Source organism: Antechinus flavipes, chromosome 5 (genome assembly GCF_016432865.1).
Source record: "Antechinus flavipes isolate AdamAnt ecotype Samford, QLD, Australia chromosome 5, AdamAnt_v2, whole genome shotgun sequence".
NCBI lineage: Eukaryota > Metazoa > Chordata > Mammalia > Dasyuromorphia > Dasyuridae > Antechinus > Antechinus flavipes.
The window spans coordinates 144,698,845-144,726,065 of NC_067402.1; the positions used below are offsets into that span (position 1 = coordinate 144,698,845).

General features: G+C 37.2%; 1 protein-coding gene across 3 annotated transcripts in view; it reads right to left on the reverse strand.

Moving 5' to 3' along the window:
* Positions 1-27,221, reverse strand: part of LHFPL3 (LHFPL tetraspan subfamily member 3) — a 718,932-nt gene that overhangs the window by 50,495 nt on the left and 641,216 nt on the right. The window contains exon 3 of one of the 3 annotated variants that reach the window (XM_051962557.1): positions 22,094-22,121. The exons of 1 other annotated variant lie outside the window; for it this stretch is intronic. In XM_051962557.1, the coding sequence (XP_051818517.1) occupies positions 22,105-22,121 (17 nt within the window). In that variant the 3' untranslated portion in view covers positions 22,094-22,104. Of the gene's footprint in view, positions 1-22,073; positions 22,122-27,221 lie in introns of all 3 variants that reach the window. One more of the 3 variants, XM_051962556.1, reaches the window with a different exon arrangement.

The following is a 27,221-nucleotide window of genomic DNA, read 5'->3' on the forward strand; positions in this document are numbered from 1 at the left end:
TTTGAGATTCTTTCCAACTCTGAGATACTGTGATATTGTGCAGAACAAGGTACTTTATTTTTGATCATCTAGTAACATGCTAGTTTATAGAAGCATTTTGAAAATGGGGGAGGTTTGATGATGTTTATTTAGCCAGTATAAAATTCAATATATTTATAAAAATAAGACTCAATGTCTCCACTGAAGGACTTTTTTTTCCTTTTCCATTTTGCATTGCTCATTTTATTGGATTTTGGAGATGAAGACAGATAAAAGTCAAAAAGAGGTCAAGCCAAGCCAAAATGAAAAAATAAAAAAAACAACTTTTAGAATCGATAATAAAATTGTTTCTACTCTTGTCTTTTTTTTCTCTTCCAAGATCTGGATCATTGCTAAGAAACCAAAGGGAAAAAAATGAGAGGTTAAGTATAACTTCAATGGATGGTTATTACATGAAAGCCACTTGGACTCAGTATAATAGGCTAGTGCATGAGCATGAAAACATGAAGGTTATTTCTCAGGAGTTAAATTCTTCAAATATATAATCTGTTCCAAAATACTTAAATAAGTCTGGGGTTATATGCTGTCACATGGACAAAGAGCCTCAAGAAGAGGTTAATCTGAGGATCAGCTCATGGGCTGGATCACATGCCATAAAGTCTTAATGGAGTTGTGGCTCTAAGCACCTGTTTTAAGTGATGAGGTTCAGACATTGATGGTTCAGAAGTGGGAGTGCTGGACAGATCATAGGCAGGCAAAACTCAGGGAAAGAAGACTCTCTGTGAGAGTGAGAATGACATGTTATTTCATTTGGCCAATAGGAAGAACTCAGATTGAGCCAGACCCTATTACAATAAGAGTCTGTGGCAAAGGACTGGAAAATAAGGAGTGTTCATTAATTGGGAAATGACTGAACAAATTACAACAAATTGTTGTTGTTCATTCCAAAGCTTCATGACCCCATTTGAGGTTTTCTTGGTAAAGATACTGCAGTGATTTGCCATTTCCTTCATCTTATTTTACAGATGAGAAAACTGAGGCAAGCAGGGTTAAGTGACTTGCTTAGGATCACTGATAAGTGTGTGAGGATGGATTTGAATTCAGGTCTTCTTGCTTTTAGGCCTAGAGCGCTATCCATTGTACTACTCAGATGTTCATATATAAAATTATGTAGAGGAATACAGTATATGGTATAATATTGTGCCATAGCAAATGACAAAAGGGGATGGTGTCAGAGAAATCTCAGAAGACTTTTTTTTGATCTGATCCATGGTTAAGTAAGTGGATCCAGAATGGTTCATACTATAGCAATAACACTGTGAAAATTAACAATTTTGAAAGAACTCTGATCATGAAATGATCATTCAGAGAACTGATGATGAAGAATGCTAGCTACCTCCCAACAGAGAGATGATGAAATAGATATGCAGAATACCAAACCTATTGTTGGACATGGCAAACCTGGAAATTTATTTTTCTTGACTATTCATATTTGTCATAAGCTTTTTGTTTTGTTTCCTTTCACATACATTGCCTCTCTTGCCATCTAGTGGAGGGGATGGGGGAAAGGAATTATACATATATATGTATGTATTATGTATGTGTATGGGATGGCGGTGCTGATGTTAAGAGGCTGAAAGAGAGAAAATAACTGCTTGTTAATTGAATAACAATAACAAAGAAGGCTATAACTAATCAAAGATTATATCACAGATAAAAATTACTATGAATTATATAATTTCAACCATTCTAGTAATACTGAGACCAACAGTTAGTTTTCCTTAATAGAAATGGAAAAGATCCACATTCAGTTTCTTCACTGTAGCAATTCTTCCTAGGAACTGCTCCTTAGCCATTGTTGTCTTGCTAAGAAAATTCACCAAGATTAATGAGTCTGAAGGGTGAAGGAGTATGAATCTCAAGAGAAAATCTATCTTCAATGGAATCTGAACAATTGTAAGCAGACATGCAGCAAAGTGGATAGAATGCTGGGTCTGGAGTCAGAAAAACTCATCTTCCTAGCTGTGTAACCTTGGCCAAGTCCCTTAATCCTGTTTGCCTCAACTTCCTGATTTGTCAAATGATCTAGAGAAGGAAATTACTCCAGTATCTTTGCCAAGAAAACCTCCAAATTGGGCCACAAGGTGTAGGACATGATTAAAAGGACTGAACAGTTATAAAACAGACTTGCCTTCTTTTTGATAACAGGTAGGTGAAACTGAAAAGATGTACAAATATACCAGACTCCTTAACCTTTACAGATATCTTCTCCAGTTATTTATATCTTTCTGACCCCTCACCAGCAGGAATTAAAAGAGAGGGAATATTGGGGGGAATGTCACTGGCCCTCTAGTTCTTAAAAAAAGCCACAAGGCCCATAATCGATCTTTATATATGAATTGATAAATGAAATCAGTGTCTATTAAACTTGCAAGGTGAGAATTTCAAAATTAAATGACTAATAGACTTATACTATTGACTCCATTATTACCACTGCTTATGTGCCAAGCACTATATAAGTTACTGGGGATATAAATGCAAAATAAGGCAGTGCTTACCCTCAAGGGGCTTACATTCTAATAGGAAGAAACAACACAAATGTAGGAATCTTGTCCAGTGAAAGGAGTTTTGGCCTGGAGGGTAGGTCCCAAGTATGGTGAGTAGAATTATAAATGATTATTGTCTTGCCATTTCTAGAAGCAATGGTAGTTCTGATTTGATTTCTTTTCCAAGATTAAGAAGTGAAGAGAAGGGATGGGTTATATATGGCTGCAGGGCAGGTGACAAGATACCCAGAGTAAAAGGCTGAGTGGATAATAATGTGAAACATGGTCTAGGACTGCTTAGGAGAGTTTCTCCTCAGCAATAAAAAATGCTCAGTTCCAAGAGGGAAGTCCCAAAGTTCTTCATACTGTAATCTTATAATTCCACTCTTACCCTCAGCTAGACACCATTTTGGAGACTTAACTCTTTCCCACATACACTTCAGGTTGCATGATGTATTTTGGGGAGTTTTCCCTTAATAATTTTAATTTTATTCAGATTTCATCTGGTAGGTATTGGGTCGTAGAGAGGGGGTGGCTCTCTGTGGGCCCTAGATTTGGGGGAAGATGACTAGTATAGTCATTAGAAAAGGCGGCATTTCAGAGAAAATGAGTGAGGCTTCAATTGTGACACAAGTAAATGTAATTGGATCTGCAATTCCCCCTTCCCCTGCCTTGATGAAATAAATCTTCTTTCTTTCACAACTCTGGTGGTTAAAAAGAAATTGCAGGGAAGATGGCTGAGCTGAAGAGAATAACTGCCCCAACACTTTCAAGACTAGCCAGGAAACCTAGACAATGGGTCATAGAAACCAGTTTGATTCACAAGAAGAGGCTATTAAACTCAATCCCAGAATCTTATACCATATCACAAGCGAGACTGACACCTTTTTGTTTTGTTCGAGTTTGAACCAATATTTAATCATCACTGCAAGACTAGTGAAATGAATGAACAGGATCATGACAATGATGAGGAAGATTAATTGCTATACTTCTGTAGGTCTAATAAAACAGGAACTGATGCCCTTTGAACAGGTATAAATAATGGGGGTGAGAAATTTCTGATATACATATCAAATGGGTTCTCTTGACTGGGGTCTTGGAATGGGGTCACTGCTAAGACAAATGGAGCTGAGCAAAGGACTTAGTACCACTGGATGTGATTTTTCTTTCTTCCTTTTTCTTTTTCCTATGCTAATGAACTGCCTTTGTATGCTACGTGCACACAAAGGTAAAACATTTGGTTTATATTATATTGAAACAACATTCCTTTGAGAATGTGAATTTGTCTACTCTCCTTATTTTTTATTTATTGTATTTTAAATCCAGAACATATTTTTCCTTGTACTATAAGCAGTACTTACTTTAACCTTTCTTTTCTTCTTGAGACTTTAAATTTGACATTTGAACTCAGTATAAATGTCTGAGATCTTCTATGCAAGGACACCCTGGGTTCATGGGAACATGGTGTTCTTGCACAACACCTTTCCCCCTCACTTCCACACATAAGTAACACACAATTGAAGGCTGAAAAATAAGGTTGCAATGGAAAAGTTTGAGATATCACTCTTTCTAGAAACTGTATTTAATGAAAAATACTCTAGATCAAAACACATTTTTCTTTTTAAAAAAATAAAAATAGAAAAATCTTGACTACTCCTAGAAGGACCATTTGCATACCCCATAAGTGTCTAATGAATGTGAAAAGAGACAGAAGGGAGAAATTGCTTATAAATGTTGTAAAGTCTGATTTCTTGGTAGTAAATTAAAGATGCTGAAAGAGCTGCTGAAGGAATTCAATGGCAAAAATTTACAATTTATTATTATAAGCTTTTAAATGGATTAATAACATCTTAAATTGAATAAAATTTCAGGTTTCTAAATTTCTAACTCATGAAATCAAACTGCTCACTAAAGATTACCTCTTGCTCCAGTAATGATGGTGAACATATAGGGTGAGAAGGTGGCTAGTCTTGGACTTAGGAAGCCTCCACAGTTTCAGACACTTCCTCTAATAATGTGACCATAGGAAAGTTTTTTTAATCTTTCAAGACTTTATCAACTTTTTTTAAAAATATATTTTTAAAATCAACTCCTTAAGACAGTATGTGTTCTATTTGCTTTGGTGGAGGTAACTTCTGCCCCAGAAGTTCCTCTTCCTGATGAAATCCCAGATATATATTTCCCACTCCAATCCAGGACCTCCAAATATAGGTTTTAACAGGGAAGGCAAAAGGGACAAGGAAGAGATGAAACTTGGCTTGATGGTAAAATGGCAGATTTATACGTGGAGGTTCCGCTACTTGGCTGAGTGGGAAACTCCATTCATCTACCAAGATTGTCTCTGAGATATCTCCAGGGTGATCTTGAGGAAATGTTTTAAAATCTCTTTGCTACTCTTTCTCCTCCTTGGAGATTAAACATGTGGATGCTGACATACATGTCTATGCTCATAGACTTTAAAAATATCATATTTAATTATATGATTCAATAATAATTATATTAATTAATTGTAATGCAATTTTATGTTATCCTTAGATAAACATAGATGAAAAGGAACCATGTGCTATCAGCATATATTCATAGTTGAAAGTAACATGCACCTACACTTATCATACTGAGTTTCTTCTTAAATGTAAGAGGAGAGATCTTCAGATGAGGAAGAAATAATAACTAGCATTTATATAGTGATTTAAGGTTAGCAAAGTGCTTTGAAAATATTATCTCATCTTAGTTTCACTACATCTTTAGGAGATGATATTATTATTATTCTCATTTTGCTGGTGAAGAAACTTGGGCAAACCGAGGTTAAATGATTTGTCCAGATAGAAAGTATCCGAGATGAGATTTGAACCCAGATCTCCCTGATGACAAATCCAGGGCTTTGCCCACCATGACACTGAGCTGCCTCCATAAATCCGGTCACAAACTTGGGAAGTCCCCAAGTGCTACCTATTTTAGGATTTGGCAACATTGTTGAGGAAAAATGGATCTCAGGTAGTTAGACTTTATTTAGTCCATCAAACTTTTACTAAGGAGCATCTACCACATGCCAAGAAGGGTGCTAGGTGGCGCCATAGAGCACTAAGCCTGGAGTCAGGGAGGCTCACCTCCCTGAGTTCAAAACTGGCCTCAGACACGTTCTAGCCATGTGACCTTGGGCAAGTCATTTTACGCTGTTTGCCTCAGTTTCCTCATCTGTCAAATGAGCTGGAAGTCATGAAGCAAACTATTCCAGTATCTTTGCCAAGGAAACTCAAAATGAGATCATGAAGAGTCAGACCCAACTGAACAATGACAGTGAATAACCTAATGTTTATGTTGTATGTATTTTTACATTATATTTATTATTTCCCTCACTAGGGTCCATGAGCACTGAAAAGAAAAAAAAAAGGAAATAGGATCTCAGGAACTGAGTTCGAATTCCAGCTCTTCCACCATGACCTCTGAGATTTTGGACAAATCACTTAGCACCTCTAGTCCTCAGCTTTCCCATCTGTGAAACAAGGTTAATTGGAATAGATGATTTTTAAGGTTCATGCTACTTCTCAATCTATGATTTTAGATAATTAAAAAAAAAGTATTTCCTCATTTTTTTGATATTAAAAGTAGAACGCTTTCACAGGCCTTCCCAATATCAATGACATGAAACAGTATGAGACTCAGACTTTGGTACCTCATTTTGGTTTGATATTAATGATTGACTAGAAATCCTGTATAGACTCGATCTTATTGTGGAGCACTTAGGAAAGGCCCTGCTGCTGTTGACCGCGGTTCTAGGTTCTGCTCATTGAGGAGCATATCACAGGGGCCTGGTTTTCTGAGCTCAATAAATTTTACAGCTGTCAGGGAAGGGCAAGCCCTGACTCCATTGTTCATTGAAAGGTATTAAAAGAAAAAGTTATAACTCCCTAGACAAGAGGATTAAAAGGATTTAGGTACAAATGTACTGGCCCCGGGAGTGAGTAAGCTTGAGTAAGAACTGCTGAATAGGGCAGAATTGGTCCGCACATCAAAATGATGTACTTTTCTGGGAATGTTTTGATAAAGTGGGTGCCAAAATTTGCCATTTCACCTGTAGTTCACTGTGAGCTTGGTGGCAAATGGAATACCATAGAACAGAGGGGCCAACCATGTGACCTACAATGATACTGAGTATAACCCAAATCAAATTAAAATATGACTGGGAAATAAATTTAACAAAATAAATAAAAACATAACAAAGTAAATGAAGTAACAAAATGATAACAAAAAATCACAATAATAAAGTGAATAAAATAAAGCATAGAAAATATTGATATGTGGTTTTGTAAGTTAATATGAAGCCTGGGGGTCTTTATGTAAAGTTTCTATCTGAGTTTGACAACCTGATGATTGTTGTTTGGTAGCTTCAACTGTGACCGACTCTTGATGTCCTCATTTGGGGTTTTCTTGGCAAAGACACTGTAGTGATTTGCCATTTAGTTCTTTAGTTCATTTTACAGATGAGGAAACTGAGGCAAATAGGTTAAGGGATTTGTCCAGGATCGCATAGCTAATAAATGTTTGAGGCCAGACTTGAATTCAGGAAGATGAGTCTTCCTAGTCCCAAGCCCAGGGCTCTATACATGGTACTACTTAGCTGTCAAATTAACTCTTACTTAACTCAAAAAAAAAACCCATAGCATAACTAAGAAACTGAGGTATAACTAGGGCAGGGTGATCAGAATGTTGCCTTAGTGCACCAAATTTATATCGACAATACTTACATAGCTTAAGCAGCACAGAAACAATTGAACTTGGCAACTAGTTATTAAGAATAATGGGTTAACTGAATGAACTGATGCAAAGTGAAGCAAGCAGAACCAGGAGAAGAATGTCTGTAATAACAAAAATATTATAAAGATAAAGACTTAGGAACTTTGCTCTATACAATGACTAACCACACATTCAGAGAACTCATGCTATCATCCTCCAGATGGATCTATATCCAGAAGAGCCAGGCTGAAGTAGATATATTCATTTTGATTGATTATTTATTTGTAATAAGTTTTGCTTTTATTGCTTTGCCAGTGGTTGGGAAATGGAGAGGTGAGAGGGAGAGAATTTATAACTAAAAAATAAAATAAAATTGAATTTTTTTTTTTTTAAAAAAGAATGATTCATTAAAGCTAATAGATGTGATAACTCTTTTCTTCCATTTCAGGATGTCTTTCATGCTGTCTTCCTGAAGTGTAGTTCATGGTATTTGTTCCAGGTATTGGACTTTTGCTAAGGATTGATGATTGATTGAAGGAAAAGGATGATAGAGACAACACAGCCCTTTAAAATAGTCTACTTTTGGCTGAAATTATAGCAAAGTAGACCTGAAAAACAGATTTTTTTCCTGGATCTCCCCCCAAATTATTTGATTCTTCTTTCCCTCCATTCTCCCCATCTCTACTGAATAAGGAAATAACAACATGGGCACACTCATATGAATGTTACAGCTTGTTTGAATCTTGGTCTTCCTCGTTCCAAGTCAACAGGGAAGGTCAGGTTTCCAGGATATTCACCATTCTCCAAGGCACTTTGATATCACTCCTCATGGGATAATAGGAACATTTATTAATACCTGAAAAGTATTTTCAATGTCTAGGAGCTTAATAAAGCACAATGTAAATTCATTAAGAAAAATCTGCTTTCTACACCCAGATGTACCTATTTAAGGTTAATAAAAATTTTCAAATACTTTTAAGTTCTTAAATAAAATAAATTGCTTAAGTTTATGGGAACAGTTGCAGGCTAGAAATATATATTTGGGAAAGATTCTTGCCCAAGCAAGTTCTTTCATTATTCAAACATAAATATAGTTCAGGGGAGTACAGTTATCAGAAAGGTTTGTAGATAATTAAAAACAAACACGATTGAAAAAAATATTCAGAAAGATTATTCTTTTGGGTCTTTTTCCCCCTCCCCACTTGACATTTCGGAAGGCTTGTATTGACTCCTTTAGGACTATAGACATAAATATTCTAAAACATTATTATAAATAATTTAAAAACTGCTGAAGTTAAATGTGAGATGTTAGTCTCTGACTGGCACTCCCAGCTCCATGTACAAGAAGAAGAAAGTCCATGCAAGGGTAGCCTGGCAATTCAATTACTTGGATACCTAAATTGGACCCATCACAGTCTCGAGGGAGAGAGCAAACTTTGTTTATCTTTATGTTCAATTTTGCAGAGGAATGGAAGTCACCGAGTCAGGTCAGGGGTGTTTGAATTTCACTTCCAGTTATGGCAATCTATCCCATCGCTGTACAGTGCTGTATGACATCACTCACCCCACTAATCTGTTGTTATGAATGTTGCCTTGAAAGGGTCTTAAGATTCAATTACTAATCAAAACCAATTTAACAGGCTGTTGCTGCCAGGAATGGAATTTCTATAATTCGCAGAGCTGGGATAAGCTGCTCAAGGAGAATGGGGTAGTTTACAGGAAATATATTAAGCCTTATATTCTTGCCTAAGGAGATTATTCAGGTTCGCAACAGTTGCAGAGAAAGGTGCATTTAGACGGTCTTATACTCCTGTTCAATGGAGAGGAATCTCCAAATTACAGAGGGGGTTATTTTAAGAGAGAATTTTTGGAAGAAGTTTCTTCTGAGCTTGAGGGAAGAAGCCAAGGCAATTTCTTTTTTTCTTCTTCTAAATATAGAATCCCTGTTCTGCTACCCCCAATTCTATCTGGACAAATAGTGCTAAAATAGCTGTATTCTTGCCTCTGTTTTTGGAGAGAATCTGGTATAATAGAAACTATAATGATTTCTGGAGTCAAATTCCAACTCTGACATTTTAAAAGTATATGTTGTTAAAATTTAAAAAGTGCAGGACCTCCCTGTACCTCAATTTCCTTAAAGAGAAGCTTACCAAGATGAAGTCTTTTCTGATCTACAAGGATTCATGGGGTACATAGACCATGAAGGTGTTCATAGAAGTTTAAGGGCATCTGTGAGCATGGGTGGAGAAAATTAAATTTTTATTTTGACATAATTGATTTTCTTTGTAATCCTTATATATTTTAAATCTTATTAGAGGAGTCCTCAGGATTTACCTGGCTGCCAATGGGATATAGTGTTTATGGGAGGGGTGTCAGAGAGAGAAAAACAGAGAAAGACTGAGACAGAGACAGAGAAACAGAGAGAGGGAAGGAGGGAGGCAGAGAGAGACACACAGACAGAGAGAGACACATAGAGGGAGAAGGAGACAGAGAGAGACAGAAACAGAGAGAGGGAGGGAGGGAGGCAGAGAAAGATACACAGACAGAAAGAGACACATAGAGAGAGAAGGAGACAGAGACAGAGAAAGAGAAGAGAAGAAGAAGGAAGAGGAGGAGGAGGAAGAAGAGGAGAAAAAGAAGGAGGAGGAAGAGGAAGGGAGGGAAACAGAGAATATCTGACACAAAACAATAAAGAATTCCTGCTATAAATCATGATTCCATCATTCCAGTTCAAAATTTCCTCACATTATAATTGAAACTTTGCATAACTCCTCAAGACTCATGCACCTGCCAGAGTCCCCAGACTTGAAGAAGGAAAATGGCAAACAGGCTAAAATAAATGAGATGTCCTATGATTAATATAAGAAACTACCATCTTGAAAGAGATTCTCTCAACTGTTGCTTAGAAACCATCAAACTCCATTATGCAAATGTAAGCAAATTTTATTTTTTGCTTAAAGCCCCAGTTACTCATATTCACTCTGGAGTTGAGTCGAGCCTAGGTATATTTGGGTTGAGATTTCCTTCTGAGATTTCTCTCCTGCATGGGAAGGACAATGGGTTTGGAAATATGCTTAGCTATAGATCAGTAAACTCCAAGTTGTCCATGTGATTTCTCAGCATTAAATGAGCACTCCTAGTGTTGATTTCCCAGACTGCAGAATTACAGCTGAATATATCTTACTGTAAAGGGAAATCAATGTGTAATGAAGACACTGCCTCAATCAGGATGGGAAGCTCCCTTTCCCCTACACAAAATTAGAATCAAAGGATACTGAGCATTGCAGGATTTAGAAATGAAAGGGAATCTAGAGATTTTCAAGTCCAATCACCTCATTTTGCTGATGACACATTTTAAAGGAAATATATTAAGCCTCATATTCTTGACTAAGGAGATTATTCAAGTTAGCAGCAGTTGCAGAGAAAGGTGCATTTAGATGGTGAAAAACTTTGAAATTTTTTTTCTTTTTTGGGAGAGTGCGGATTTTTTTTCCTTTACTCCTCTTATTCCTCCTCCTCCTCCCTTCTTATTCATTCATTTATTTATTTTCATGACATTTGAATTCCAAGCTGTTTCCCTTCCTCCTTCCTGACCTTGCAGTAGAAAAGACCAACATTTGGCAAAGAAATATATGTAAAACCACATAATACATAATTCCATATATTCATAATTCCATATTCCAATTCTCAGTTCTTTCCCTGGAGGTAGATGGCCCCTTTCTTTGTAGTTGATATGAATAGTCATATAACTTGAAGATGCGTTTTCAAACATATTTGCAGCCCAGTGGCATTAAGTGACTTAGGATGACAGAATCACAGATTTAGCATTAGAAGGGACTGGAGGCCACCTAGTTGTGGTGGAGGAGGCATGAATTAGAGTCAGAAAGCACATTTTATAGAGAAAGAAATGGATGTTCTGACAAGTTCAGTAATTTGTCCAGAGTCACATAGCTAGAAAGTTGGCAGAGGTGAGATTTGAACACAGATTTCGATGGCCCTGAATCCTGTAATATTTTATTTCAAATATTCCATATAAACTTTTATGATTTTAAATAGCTTTTGTTAATATTTTAGTCTCCTTCCTTCCTTCCTTCCTTCCTTCCTTCCTTCCTTCCTTCCTTCCTTCCTTCCTTCCTTCCTTCCTTCCTTCCTTCTTTCCTTCCTTCCTTCCCTTTCTCTATATCCTAATACCTGGCACATAGTAGGTACTTTATAAATTCTTATTGATTGATGAAGGACACTGATTCCTGAATTGAGATCAGGTACTTTGGAATAGGCAATCTTATCTTTGGGAGAACTACCTTCTTTTGTTTTTTACTCTGTATGGTTGCTTTATATTCTTTCTAATTTTTTCTTTTATCCTCCTTTTCTCTTTTCTTTTTTCAGCTTCCAATGATGCTAACACAGTTTTCCTTCCTTTACCTCCTCCAAGGCAATAATCTGTATCCATTACTGACAGTTAATAAGTAATAAAACAAAGACCACCCTGGGGGATGAGTGTTATACCTCCTCCTTATCTCCTTCCTTTTTTGCTTTTCTCTTTATGAGATTGCCAAGACCTGACTCTTAATTATATTTTAAAATTAACTAATTTAAAATTCCTGATAGGCAGGATTAATGGTTATTCTGTGGTTAATGTTAGGAAAGCTCCTTGAGATTCTCAGAGGAAGGGTGCCATATCTGTCTATCTCCACGAGCTGTTGAGTAGTGATTTGTTAAACATTTTATAGCAATTAGGTGCTGCAATAAATAGAATGCAAGGCCTGGAGTCAGGAAGAGCTGAGTTCAAATCTGACCTCAGATGCCTAAGTCATTTTAACTCTGTTTACCTCAGCTTCCATATCTGGGAAATAAATTGGAGAAGTAAATGGTAAACCACTTCTAATATTTTTGCCAAGAAAACCCTAACTGGGGTCATGAAAAGTCAGATGTGACTGAGATGACTAGACAATAAGCAATTTTAAGTCCAGTACAGGTAGTAGGTATTATTAGAGATGCTATGAGGGTCATCCCCTCCCAGATTTATTTCTTTATTTGTATTTCTTTTTCTTGGATTAAGTGAAAGAGGAGATTCCTTGCCTCAAATTGCTAGTTCATTTTAGTCACTGATCATTTGAGACCTGCTGAAGACCTAATTTAAAAAGGTCTTAAAAAAGGCATCCAGGGCCATCTCCAGGTGTCTTGATCTGTAACTTACCACTGGACCCAGAGGCTCTGGAGGGGAAAGTGAGGCAGATGACCTTGCACAATCCTCCCTCTCTTAAATCCAATTCATCTCTTCCTTGATATCATGGTCCTCTTCCAGTGAAGGATAAACTACAATAACCACAGTGATCTTAAAGTATACTTCCAGGAGGGAATAGTGGGAAAGAAGAGAAAGAAGGTAGAGAAAGAAAGGGTGGATGAAGAAGGGTGTGGAAGGAGAAAAAGGAAAGAAAACAGAGAAAGAAGGAAGGACTATGATCACAAACTTGAGTCAGAAGGTATGTTAGAAGCCTTATTGGCTCATTTTTCAGATGTAGAAACTGAGGCTCCTAAGTGGTAGAACAAGAATTTTATTTCTGATTCCAGGAAGTTAGGAGGCACAGGGGATAGAGTGCTGGGCCTGGAGTCAAGAAGACTTGAATTCAAATTAAGTTCAGCCACTTGCAGTGTGACCCTCAATCCTCTTTGACTGACTCATTTTCCTTTTCTATCAAATGAGCTGCAGAAAAAAAAATTGGCAAAAAAAAATACCAGTATTTTTACCAAGAAAATTCCAGCTGGGGACATGAAAAGTCAGATAGGAAAAACAACTGAACAACTTCTAATTCTAAATTCATTACTTTAAGAAGGAAGAAAGAAAAAGAAAGGAGGGAAAAGGAAAGAAAACAATGTCCTTTTCTATATTTTGACAGGTCTGCCAAAATCACTTGTCAGTAAAAAAGTCCTTTTCTCAAGCTGCCCATGCTGTTTTCTTTCCATTCACTGGATGAAGGTAAAGAACTTATACTCTACTCTAAAGAATAGATTACGCTTGTATCATTCTTTTTATTTTAGGCTTATGAAAATTGGACACTATAACTTTCATTGGCTCATCTCCAGTGTATTAGCCTTTCCACCCACTCCCTCATTCCATTAGGAGACAAGTAAGAAATCAGCAGTGGGAAGTGAGATCTCAGAAATAGGGAATGGAATGGGAAATCTCTTTCTGGGAAGCTCCCAGATTTGGAGGTTGAAGACCAAGTGGGAAGTCAAAGCACTGGGACTGTACATTAGCTTGTGCTCATCAAAGTTTATGTCCTGTTCACTCAGAGTAACAAATACATGATGACTGTGAAGAAGTTATATGAATCGAACTGGGTGGGGAGTCCGATGAGATAATCTCAAAGATCTATTTCAGTTCTAAAATGGTTGATTTTGACCTTGAATGGACTGAACAGCATTTTTATTTCCATTTTTCTTGGGGGGGGGAGAAATGTCATCAATTCTCTAAATGTTCACTGTAAATGGAGGGAAAATGTAAATCCTCATCAAAGGCCATGGTAATGCTGTCTTGGCTGGGTATAGTGTTTAATAGTTAACAAAATACTTTATGATGATGCCATAATGCACAATGTATTCTGGAGGCAGGAAGACTCATCTTCCTAAGTTCAAGTCCCATCTCAGATACTTACTAGCTGTTCGATTCTGGGCAAGTCACCTAACATTGTTTGCCTCAGTTTCCTCATCTGTAAAATGAACTGGAGAAGAACATGACAAACTTTTCCAATATCTTTGTTAAGAAAACCCCAAATGAGACCACAAAAAGTCAAACATAATTGAAATGACTGAACAACAATGGCCAACAACTTACTTTCACCTTTTCACTTTTCACATACAAGTTCACACTATGTGTCAGGCACTGTGCTAAGTTCTGAGATTCCAAAAACAAATTTAACATAGTCTGTCCTGAAGGAGCAAAAGCATAACGACTCTATGAAGAAGGTTTTATAGAAGGTAAACAGAGGCCTAGAGAAGGCCGCACTACACAGTTAATAATAATTCTCCAATGCCAAACAAGGCTATAGCCCACTACCTCTTAATGTCTAATAAAATCACAATATGGGTCCGAGAAGTTTGCCTTCTGTACCAAGCCATACAAGGCAAATCAATGATGTACCAGCAGCCTCGAGCTCATGGATGGGAGACTACTGAGAGGAAATGTGCCCAAGATGGGCCACTGTGCTTCCTGTTCTCCCTGTCCTCCCCAGAATTAATTTCTCCTTCTAGAGAAAGATTTCTTTTTCAGAAGATGATGCCCTCTCCAGTGAGTTTTCCCTCACAGTCATGGCAAAAAACAAATTAGTCAAAGGAACAATGTGACCTCTTTAAAACAATCTGTTCCTAGCCTGAGTTCTCTTTCAAAAGTGGTGAAGTGTAGGAACAATATTGAATAGAGGGAGCTAAGGTGCCTGCTTCAGAGAGTGGGGTCCCCAAACACTGCTGCTTGGCATTTAAATCCTATCACAATTTGCTTTTCCAGACTTATTCTATGTAACTCCCTTTGAAGTACTCTGCATTCTAGCCAATTGGCTTAATTGCTATTCTCTGGACTCAGCTTTGTTTTAACCCTCAACTAGTTGCTCACATCTTAGTACTTTGTTAAGTACTTTTTCAGTCCTGTCTGACTTTCCATGACCCCATTTGGAGTTTTCTTCAAAGAGATCTGGGAGTGATTTACCATTTTTTTCCTCCAGCTCATTTTTTTAACAGATGAGAAAACGAAGGCAAACAGGGCTAAGTGACATGCCCAGGGTCACCCAGCTTAGTAAATGTTTGAAGCTAGATTTGAAGCCAAAATGATTAGTCTTCCTGACTCCAAGTCTAGCATTCTGTTCACTCTGCCACCCAGCTGCCCTGCCTTAGTCATGAAACCCCCTTTCAAAAAAGCTCTGCCTTTAAGATCTTGGATTCTCCAAATTGCTTTCTGATTATTTCCACTTTTCCCCATATTTGTTCTTAGTCCTTATTGTGACCACTGGTCCCTCAGATCTCTGTTCTCCCATTCTTATCAACCCTGTTATACCTTCTTTCCTGTCCCTACTTGGATTTAACTCTATAGTCAATTATATTGTGCCCAGGACATGTGTCACTTTCCTAGGTTGGAGGAAAGGACAGATCATGTCTCAGGCAGAATAGGTGGGGGCCAAATTTAGGGGGAAAATAGGTTAAAAGGAAAATCTAGACCAGGCTGATACCAGGGGATCTGTGGGTCACTAAATCCAAGGGGCTAAAATGATTACAAAGATTGGTTGTTGGAAAGTATGTCTGAAATCAAAAAGCAAAAACAGAGGAAATGGTGGAATTGAGCACTTGTCCAATTCTCTGCAAGACATTTGCAATGGTTGCCCCCATTTTAATAGCATCATCTGTACAAATGTGGGACTTACGATATTTACTTATATTCTCCATTCCATGACCTTACTGCCTGGGGCTTCCCTGGGCTTCCCTGGCTGCTGACATTGGGTCATGGGCAATCAATAGCACCTTCCCCCTACTTGCCGCCTTATCTGCTTCTATAACTTTCAGCACTGGGCAACTTCTACCATTTGTTTTCTCAGCTCCAATTTCTGACATCCACTTCAAAAAAACATTTTTTAAACACCTACTATGTGTAAGGTGCTAGTGATACAAAGAAAAATAATGCCATGGTCTCTGATGTCAAGGAACTTAGAGTTTGCTGGGGGAAATATAACACAGAGCTACGTAAATTGAGGAGGGCATTAGCAAACTGTCAAATGCTTCTGGAAGAAATCATGAAATGGTAATGACTGGGTTCACTGCTGATTGATGCTACTTAACCTCACCTAGAGTTTCATTCCTGCATGTTAATTCTTCATTTACTTCACTACTCAATAAACTCCCAGTGGCCTCCTATTACTTGTAGGGTCAAATATAAACTCCTCTGGCATTTAAAGCTCTTTATAATTTGACCTGTTTCTATTTTTCCAGTCTTTTTACAAGTTATTACCTTTTACACATTATGTGGCTAAGCTATATTTGTCCATTTGCTATTTCAGTTCATTTTACACAAAACCAAACTCGGTTTCAGAAAGATTAATTGATTCATTTAAGTTCACATAGAAAGTAAGAGAGCTAGGATTAGAACCCTAGTCTTTGGACAACAAATCCAGAGCCCATATGTAGTTATTATATCTGCCCTCAAACACTTCCTAGCTGTGTGACCCTAAGTCACTAGCCCTGTTTGCCTCAGTTTCTTCATTTGTAAAATGAGCTGGAGAAGAAAATGGCAAACAACTGTAGTATTTTTGTCAAGAATATACCAGATGGAATCACAGATTCAGACACCACTGAGAAAATGACTGAACAACAAATAGTTATACTATACCTCACTCCATTATATTGTAAGATCTATGAGAGAACGACCTTTGTCATGTCAAAATGTGCAATTCCTGTCATGGGACAAGCTGTCTTGCTCATAGTAGGCATATATTAAATATTGATAGGTTTCAATTGTCCCCTACCCCAGCCTAATGGCCATCAGGCAATTCTGAGATACTGTTGTTTTCTTTCCCCAAATTTCCTGCAGTTAAAAATGTGATCACTAGAGGTCTCATCAAGACAATGATTGTCCTGCAAAATACCAAACCCAAACCATAGAATGGAATAGGACACAGATAATCCTCAAATCTCCCTGGTGTGTAACAGAAGCATTTGTATGAGAAGAGCTTGGTAATCTCGTTCTTAACCAGAATGCAATTTGGTTCTACAAATTCTTGTTTCCATGCAAAAATATCAACAGGCTGACTAGATATGTTTGCTTTGTTCAGCTCTCCCCAATGCTATTAGTATTATTGTCACAGGAGAAATAGGAGGAAAGATCTATATTTGCCCCCATTTTAATAGCAGCAAACCAAAAAGATGGAACAAGTAGGGAAATCACTAATTTGTATGCACAGAAGGTGAGGGTGAGTCCCTTCTGCCACATTACTGCCACATCCCAAAGTATTCTTCATGTGACTGAGTAATGCTGACCGTCAGAAATAATAAAGGGAGATTTGGAGAGGCAGACTTTCTCACCTGCTTGTATCCTGCTTTAATTCAAGCCTGATGGATGAAAACCTGGATTTACAAAAGTGATGAATTAGTGTGATTCTTTGCTTTATGAAAAAGAAGAAGATTTATGTTAAGGATTTACTTTAAAAGCAAGTTACTTCAATGCACTTAACATAGGATTAAGTTCTCAAAAAATACTGACATATGTAACTTTTTGATAATGTGCCAACAGTTCAAAGTAAGGGATATATCCATATTTTTATAAATTTTTGGTAATATATTTAAAAACAATATAGACATCTCTTTCTCCCTTCAATCCTCCCCTGCCCTCTCTCTCTCTCTCTCTCTCTCTCTCTCTCTCTCTCTCTCTCTCTCTCTCTCTCTTTTTCTCTCTCTTTCTCCATATTCCTCCCCATACTTTTTAATTCTCATTTCAAGGATCTTATTAGAGAAATACAGGGAGCATCAAGGTTTTTCCATAAGTGACTCTCATTGCTAATAGCCTCAGCTCCATATTTTCCATTATTCCTACAGAAAGACTCAATCTTTTAAAATATTGAATCTTGGGGAAGCTAGGTGGTGCAGTGGTTAGAGTACCAGTTTTGAAGTCCAGAGGACCTGAGTTCAAATCTGGTCTCAGACACTTAGCTGTGTAACCCTAGGAAAGTTGCCTCAGCAAAAAAAAAAAAAAAAAAAAAAAAAAAAAAAAAAAAAAAATGAGTCTTGCATCCCTTTATATTGAGAGTCAACAGTATGAGAAACATCCAAGTCCTGATAACAATAAGATTTTACAGATCAATTAGTCCAATCTTTCCATTTTACAAATGTGGAAACTGAGATCTAGAGAAATGAAATGGGTTTCTTAAAGTAACACAGGTAGAACTAGAACTAGAATCTAGATTTCTTGATCCTTAGTTCATTAGTTTTTCTATCAAAGCTTTCAATCAACTTTTCAGAGTCTCTAGAAGTGCAAGGAGTGACAAAATCCTGGAGTGGGAATCCTTAGAGATCTTCTGTGTGACTTTGAGCAAGTCACTGAGTATCTCTGGGCTACAGTTTCTTCATGTGTCAAATTAGGGCTGTGGACTTTGATATTTTCTCTTTTTCTTATGAGTCAGAGAGAAACCTGTGTCTCTGAGTGATAGTAGTCTTTTAAGTTCCGGTTATTTAGGAGAATGAAACTGTAAAACTCACCCTAATCCTTTGTATTGCACATCCCAAACTTCTGTGAGGGCTTAAGAAAGGCTGAGAGTACTTAACCAAGAAACACTTTTTTCCATTTTTACAGAAGAGGGACATTGTTGCTAAAGTATTGTTGAGATACTGAATATTTTAATAAAGAAACAATTTAAATGCACAGGGTGATCACACAGTTAAAATAATCTTACAATGTATCTTTTCGTAAAGTAAGGAACACTCTTTTCTCTAAATTCTCTATTTTATAAATATGAATTTATAAAATCCACATTTGGGACTGAATATGTAGGTTATCCATGACTTACAATACCCAAATTAAAAATAGCCCATTCACATAGATCAGGGGTTTTTGATTTATGGACTCTTGACAATTGGGTGAATTCTATGAATCCTTTTCAGAATAATGTATTTAAATATATGAAGTAAAGTGCATAGTATCACAAAGGAAGACAATTCACAGACTCTAGATTAACAATTCCTGACATAGATGGCTGCTGATTATGTCCTGATTTCTTTCTCTTATTCATGACTGAACCTACCCTGGAGGTGCTATGAAAAAAAAATTGAACTTTTAAGAAATTTAGAAAAAAATAATTGTTGTAACAGTGGCTAGTTTTAAGATATGACTTGCAAATGGCTTCATAAGTATGATCTCATTTTATCTTTACAGGGAGGTACTATTATTATCCCTACTTTAGAGATGAGAAAACTGAGGCAGGCAGAACTTAAGTGACTAGTCCAGGATTATACTGATAATAAGTATTTGAGGACTCCAGATCCAGTACTCTTTTCACTGCATGTAATTGCCTAAGTAAAAGTGAAAGAAAAGAAAATAAGCATTTATAAAGCACCCACTATGTGCCAGGTACTGTGCTAAGCACTTTTTACAAGATTATCTTATTTGAGCCTCACAACAGCCCTATGAAGTAGATTCTGTTATCATCTTCATTTTACAGATCAGGAAACTGAGGCATGGAACATTTAAGTCATTTGCCCAGGGTCAGAGAGGCCCTGATTTGAATTCAGGTCTTCCTGATTCTAGAACCAGCATTCTATTTAGTGTGCCATCTAGTTGCTTCTAAAAGAAAAAAAAACTGGAATAGAAAAGGGGCTAAAAAACAGGGTCAGATTGCTAGGCAGGACTGGCAGATTTTTTGCTTCCCCACTCCCCTGAATTAAATGTTAATTTGGGGTTAACAAAGCGATCTTCTTTTAAGAATTCAAATATCAGTGGACTAGTTAAGAATCCCTCTCCTAACATCCCTCTCACCACATTACCCATGCCCTCATGCTGTCCTAAACCAATGGTGTCAAACTCAGATAAAAATGGGGGCCACTAAATCATTTATGAAGATCCCCTGAAACCAAATAGTGACTTAGAAAATCATACCTTTATATTATATATATATATATAATTAACACTTCAATATATCAAAATCAGATAGGAATATCACTTTTATCTGGTTTGGACTACACATGAGACTGTTCATGGTTCATGTAGTTCATGGACTGTTTTTGCTACTTACCATGGCAGCAAGTCAGAGCCAATCCATGATCCACAATAACCAACCTCTGCCTTGACCAGTCACAAATCCCATTCCTTCATCTTAGCAAAGTATCAGAAAGACAGCAATTGGACTGAATTGATTGATTATATCATGAGTTAATTGGCTTGCATGGGCTAGCTGGATAACTTAATCACCATTTAAAATATGTTCTTATATTAAAAAATGCAAATCCAAGTGACAGACTTACAACCAAATTTTTGTAAAGCTACATGGTATGATACATAAAACACTGAACTTAAGAGTCAGAAAGAACCTGGAAGACCTGAATTTAAATCAAATACTAGTTGCGTGACCCTGAGCAAATAACTTAAATGCTCCAAGCCTCAGTTTCCTCATCCATAAAATGAGGAGGTTGGACTTGGGGGCTTCTAATATCCCTTTCAGCTCAAAACCTATCATCTGAGAAAAACTTTTTTCCTAAATTGGGGAAAGCATATATGAATCCTCACAGACATTATTTTATTTGGCTTAATGCGTCCCCCATTTTAAGCAGAATCAAAGAATATCAGAAAGATTTACATGTTTGTGTCTGGGAAGCTCAGATGATGCTGTCTCTCTGTGTGTCTCACTGGCTCTGAATCTATTTCTCCCTCTCCTTGGTCTTCCCTCTCTCTCTATGTCCCTGTTTATCTCCATTCCTCTTCTGACATATATTAATTGTGACACTGGGCAAAACATTTAATCTCTCAGGACCTAAAAAGAAGTTCTCTAAAAGTCTAAACTGCAGAACAGGGGCTGATCTTCATTGATACTGTATATTCCTTTTCTGGGAATTTTCTTTACTAATGAATTCTGAAATCATAGGTCTAGTTTTTGTTAACACCATAAGTTATACACTTATAAACATGATGAATGCACACATACATATATATGTAAATCGTACACATTTATGCATATGTGTATTTTGTATTCATACAAATATAAATATGTATGTATTTTGGTTATACTTATTGGTTTAATGGTCTAGGGAACTTGTGATGTGGTCACTTTTTCCAGTGTTGTGGTTCTGCAACTCATTGCAAATGTCTTATTGTCTCAGAGAATTTCCTGAAGAACTGAAATGTTAAGAGATTTGCTCATGGATGCACATCCAGGTCTTCCCAATTCGACCCTTTCTCTATCCAGGGGTCCTCAGACTACAGCCCAAGGGCCAGATGCAGCAGCTGAGGACGTTTATCCCCCTCACCCAGGGCTATGAAGTTTCTTTATTTAAAGGCTCACAAAACAAAGTTTTTGTTTTTACTATAGTCCGGCCCTCCAACAGTCTGAGGGACAGTGAACTGGCCCTCTATTTAAAAAAGTTTGAGGACCCCTGCATCCCATCAAGACCAATAGAAGGTAAACAAATGAAAAGAATATACTTTCTCCATGGCTCATTTCAGCTCTGTTAGCATAATATATATATATATATATATATATATATATATATATATAATATATATTATATATGTTTAACTATTCATATATCATCTACCCTTACAAAGAATCATAATCTCCTTGGGATAGAAGCCCCTGTAAGAGTGTACCACATACCAAAGGGCTTTTGTATACGATGATCAGCTGCATGAAGAAGCTTGTATGATATGTATCCACACTATGGAGAAGTATGTCTCAGGGAGCAGCAAGGAACACAGGAGCAGAATTCTAAGGAAGGTTGATCTGGGGGGCTTGTTGTCAGAAGACAGTATCTATATACAACCCCTTGGGAGTACCGGCCTTCCCCCCACCTCCCCCACCTCATTCAGGAGGTGCCAGGCTTACAGCTGCAAGCACTTTGGCTCTTACACACGTGCCAGGGATTGTCAGAGAAGGATGATGTCATAAAAAACACATAAAATTAGGAACAGAGACGCAGGATCTATTGCTTAAAAGCAGTGGACGGCTCATGCTCTCTAAGCGTCAAGCGCCTAATGCAGGAATCTCAGGAGAAAAGCAGAAAAGACATGCAGGATAATTAAGCGGAAGCATACAAAACCAGCGTAGCCCCCAGGGGTGCCATGCTCACACTTACATGATTCCGTCTCATACTACCTTAGTTTGTTTTAAGCATTTCCATCATCTGACAGGTTAGGAGGGAAAAACAAAATGGTTAGGGTAAAATAGAGATTTCACATAGTGGGGTTTTTTTAAGGTTAAAAACAGCTCATTTTGGGTATCCTGTTCAGTGTGAGAAGAGAAGGGGATAGAAAATTGCCTGTGGCTTGTCCAGACAACAGGAACCTAACCAGAAGCACAGAACTTATGGCAAGTCCAGGCCTTTGAGTGATTTACAGACAAGCCAAGAAACCAATGGGAGAAAAGCATCATCAGAAAGCATGAGTCAGAGTGCCAGTTCTATAGGAAACCCTTTTAGGATAATAGCATTCAGGACTCTACACAGAAGGAATAATTTCAGCTATGGGATTTTCAGGAAAACTTTTCCAGAGGCCTCTGAAGAAAAATGGACAAAAATTGATTATAAACTTGGTTTATTTCATGTAGATCACATCGGGCAAAGTATATAATGTAATATTGTGCATTGGTCTTCAGATTAATATCGATTGATCCTTCCAAAATTGAGAGGCAGCACAAGTTAGGAGAGAACATTCAGGACAATCTGGATTCAAATCTATCCTTTGACACCTACCAGCTGGCCAAATCACTTAACTTTTCTGTGCCCCAGGCAGTTCTAAGACTGTGATTTACACACAAGTGGCTCTATCTAGAAAGATAGAGGGAGGTGACACGCCAGAACTTCCCTATGTCAATCATGGGTCCAGACCATTCTCTCCCAATTCCTATAAATGTATTTATTAGAATTTTAACAACTCCTGGAGAAAAACTAGTCAGTCCTGTGATGTAGAGGTTATATTTTGCTAATCAGTTCTAGCAAGATAACAAGCTTCTTTCCCATACTCTTTTTGTGTCTGTTATAAGTCTGATCATGTGGGGCTGTGAGGACAATTTTAAATCTCCCTTTCCACATATTATTTATACTTAGGAAGCCCTCCCTCAGTTTTTCAAGGTGTGGGATAGTTGGGCAATACAGGGTAGATGTCAGTTTTATCTCGGTCCTGCCAGTTATGGGAACCACAACATGGAAACAGTTTCTGGGGGATTGGTATGCTTCAGTGTGGGCACACATCTGCCCTCTGGGTTAGCACTGAAATTTAAGCTTCCAGTTGGCTCCTATTATGAGTGGTCACCCTCTCACCCTCACTCAAAAATAACACGACTCTTCTGACTAATGCTTATTTGTGATGGAAAGTCAATAGCTGAGGTGAACATTCATTTTTCATAGACACTATTTATTTATACGCATTACTCTGTGTTCATATGTAGTACTCATAGTTTCTGCAAAATTGGCAACAGTATCATTTATATTTCTGTAAGAACATTTTTAAAGATACATTTAAATTTTTCTTTCAATATTGATTATCTCATGTTTACATATGTAAAATAGCCCATTTAAAAAGTTTCCTTGTTTAAAACCACTTGGTATTAAATATAGCCTTTTGTAAATGAATTTCCTGCTACTGAGAGTTTTCATGACTTACAAGATCAGTGTGAGTCAATAAGTGTGTTAGGGAGGCCAAAGAAGCTAATCTAGTCTTCGACTGGATTAAGAGGAGGAGAGTGTCTGAGTCTAAGAGTCATTCGGTATTCCATCCTGATCCGCTTATATTTGGAGTATTAGTGTTCAGTTTTGAGCCCCAAAGTTTAGGAGCACATTGATAAGTTGGATAGTATCCAGGGACGGTAACCAGAATGAGGAAAGAGACTTAAGATAACACTGGATGAAGAGCCCTGGGAAGAAGTAGAAATATTTAGTCTGAAGAAAAGGAAAGTTAGGAGAAATATGATGGCTTTCCTTAAATATTTTACTTGTTATTCTGTGGAAGAGGGAGTGTAATTTATTCTTCTTGTTCCCAGAAGGCAAAAAGAAGCTCCTGGGGAGAAGGTTGAAGATTTGATGTAAGGAATGATCCCTGAATTCAAATCTGGTCTCAGACACTTTACTCTTATTATCTGTGAGACCTTGGACAAGTCACTTAACTCCAATTACCTTGCCAAAAAAAAAGTAAAAGAACAACTGAAGATTGCTACCTACACAGTGCAGGGAATGGCACCAGACCTGAAATCAGGAAGACTCCTATTCCTTAATTCAAATCTGGCCTTAGGCACATCCTAGCTATGTGACTGAGCAAGTCATTTTACCCTGTTTCCCACAATTCTTCATCTGTAAAATCAGTTGGAGCAGGAAATGGCAAACCACTCCAGTATCTGTCAAGAAAACTAGAATCAGACATGACTGAAGAACAACAAATGAAAAGGAACAAGCTCTTCACAAGTAGATCTGTCCAAAGGTGGAGTAGAGTGCTTTGAATTTAATTAATTTTTAAAGTTGAATTTTTTATTGAACAAACTCTTTTTTCTCCCTCTTATCTCCTTCCCATCCTACCAAAAATCCAAACCCAGCTTCATCTGCATAATAAATATGTATAAAAAGTAGAACAAATTACTACATTGAACATGTCCAAAAGCTATGTTTCAGTCTATATTTGAGTCCACTATCTCCCCTTAAGAGGTAGGTAGCATGCTTCATCTTTAGTCCTCTGGAATGAGGATTGGTCATTTTGTTGATCCAGAGATTTTTTTTTTTTTTTAAATTACCTGCTTTTACAATGGTGAAGTTCCTGTAAAAATTGATCTGGTTTTCCTTCTTCCATTCTGCACTAGTTCATTTAAGTCTTCCCAGTTTTCTTTGAAACTGCCTTTCATTGTTTCTTATGGCACAGCATTATTCAATTTTTATTGTCCGTATACTATAATTTCTTCTGTCATTCCCCAACTGATGAGTACTAATGATTATCTATTGATAGAAATCTGATAGAAAAGATGACCACTTATAAATATTTTTAGAGGAGATTCCTCTTTAGGGATCAGACAATTTCTTGGGTTCCTTCCAGCACAGAGATCTTATGATTTGGGGGATATATCCTATGATTTTGGGGACCCTCTATTTCTATTTCTGGGGATCTTCTATTTCTAGCTTATTTCTATCTCTTAATATGTCCACTTTCCCATTTTTTTTTCCTAGCCTCATTTATTTGCTTTCATGGATTTAGGATTCTTCTACTTCTTTTAATTCTACCTCTTCATTCTTCCCCCCTACCCCCCAGGCAATTGGAGTTAAGTGACTTGTTCAAGTCACATAGCTAGGAAATATTAAGTTGGAGTTGAACTCAGGTCCTCCTGACTGCCTCATCTAGCTCCCCAGTATTAATTTACTTCTTGCTTGATTCTGTCACTTTTAAGTGGAAGGAAGCTTTTGAATAATGCTAATACCATTAATCTCTTTCTGTATCTCTGTCCTTTTTATCCAGCTTTTCTCAAAAGAATGAACAGTTGACTTGGTGATTGTTTGGAAGTGATGAGTTGAAATGACTCTAGTGTTTTCAGATGGAAGACAGGACCCAAGAGTCAATTTGCTTAGCTTAAAAAAAAAAAAAAGAAAAACCTTTTAAACTTTCAAGCGCCCATTTATTTATGAAGACAATGTTTGACTGTATGGACATGAAAATCCATCCTAAGCCAAATCCTCCTTGAAATGAGCAGCTAACAGCTAGATTGTAAGCTTTTGTTGGATAGGTATACTTTTTAAAAATGTAAGTCCCTTGAGAGAAAGTACTATTGTTCTTCTATGTCTTTGTATCTTTGGTATTTAGTACCCTGACAGCATAAGGAGGTGCTTAATAAATGTCCATTGGTTGCTTGATTAATATAGCATTATTCATACATTTAGAAAATTGTAGAAAATTTGGATTAATAGATTCCTCTTGATCAATAGGATTTTCAATCTGGGGAACAAATCCCTTCCTTTGACTCTTTCAGAAATGTTGAGGGCTCTTCTGATTGTGGAAACTTCAAGCATTCTCCTGAATGATTTTATTTCATCTGAAAGGGGAAAATGATAGAATGACACTATTTTATAGTTACATTCTCACCCCTTGTTTTTAAAGGTGATAAAACTTAAGCTGAGTTAATGAATAAGCATTTATTAAGTGCTTACTATATGCAAAGTACTGTTAACTACCTGGCAGGAAAAGTATGTCTTCAAATGCTGAATTGGATTTCATCCAATGCCCAGGTATTGTTTGAAGAACACAAATCATAGGTGCTATGTCTTAAGAACACAGACTTGCTGAACTGCTTCATGCACCTCTTGTGTGTTTGAGTACTGGGGAGATTAACATGTATGTAGTTCATGCAAAAATACAAATGAGAAAAAGAAGCAAAGAGGTACATAGATACATTAGCAAAAGGATTTCTAACCAGGAAAACTGTCTAATTAGTGTTTGTACAGATAGAGATAGTTAAACAGAATTATTAAGTAATTAACTAAATTATTATGAAGATGGAAAATACAACATGGCTTTGAAGCAAATGATACCAAAGTAAGCTCATATCCCTATGCAGGAGAGTCTGAGTCCTTGTCTTTTAAAGGATTTATGCGAGAAGAATAACATTTGATCCAAGAATGCAGAGCTCTGTACTGGATCTGCATGAAATCATTCCATTCAAATTAATAGAAAGGATACTAGAAAAAAATAAATCAACCATCAATATCTCTAAATATGCAGTACAAAAATAATGGGATTGTATAGAATGTTCATACTAACACCTTTGGTGTGAGGGCCCATCCCACTCTTTTTGGGGCTGATCATCAACCTTTGGTGTCCATTTTCATCCAATTTTCACCAAGGAGCTATGGCAGGCACAGCAGTCACATCCTGGTAAACCATCTTGATAGATGGATTAAACCAATAGAAGGTCTTTTATAGGCCTGGAACCTGCTAGTAAATTAAGGGTGGGCACTTTTCCTGGTGGAATGAATAGACAAGGTCAATGGTCATGGAAGTGACTGAAGTAGGTGTGATGGGCCATTTCCAGCTTGGGGACATTGAAGATCCCAAGAGCATTCACCACATCCTGGGTCATTGCCAGTCGTAGTGATTTTTGTCCTGCTACTGGACTCTAATGACTTTGGAAGGGAGGGTGAAGCTGATAACTTTGTGCAACACTGCCTCATTCTAATCCAAATTCATGGGCCAGTATGAATATCACCCATGGTGTCATTGGTCTATTTTGAAAACAACCAAGGAGATACGTTTAAAAG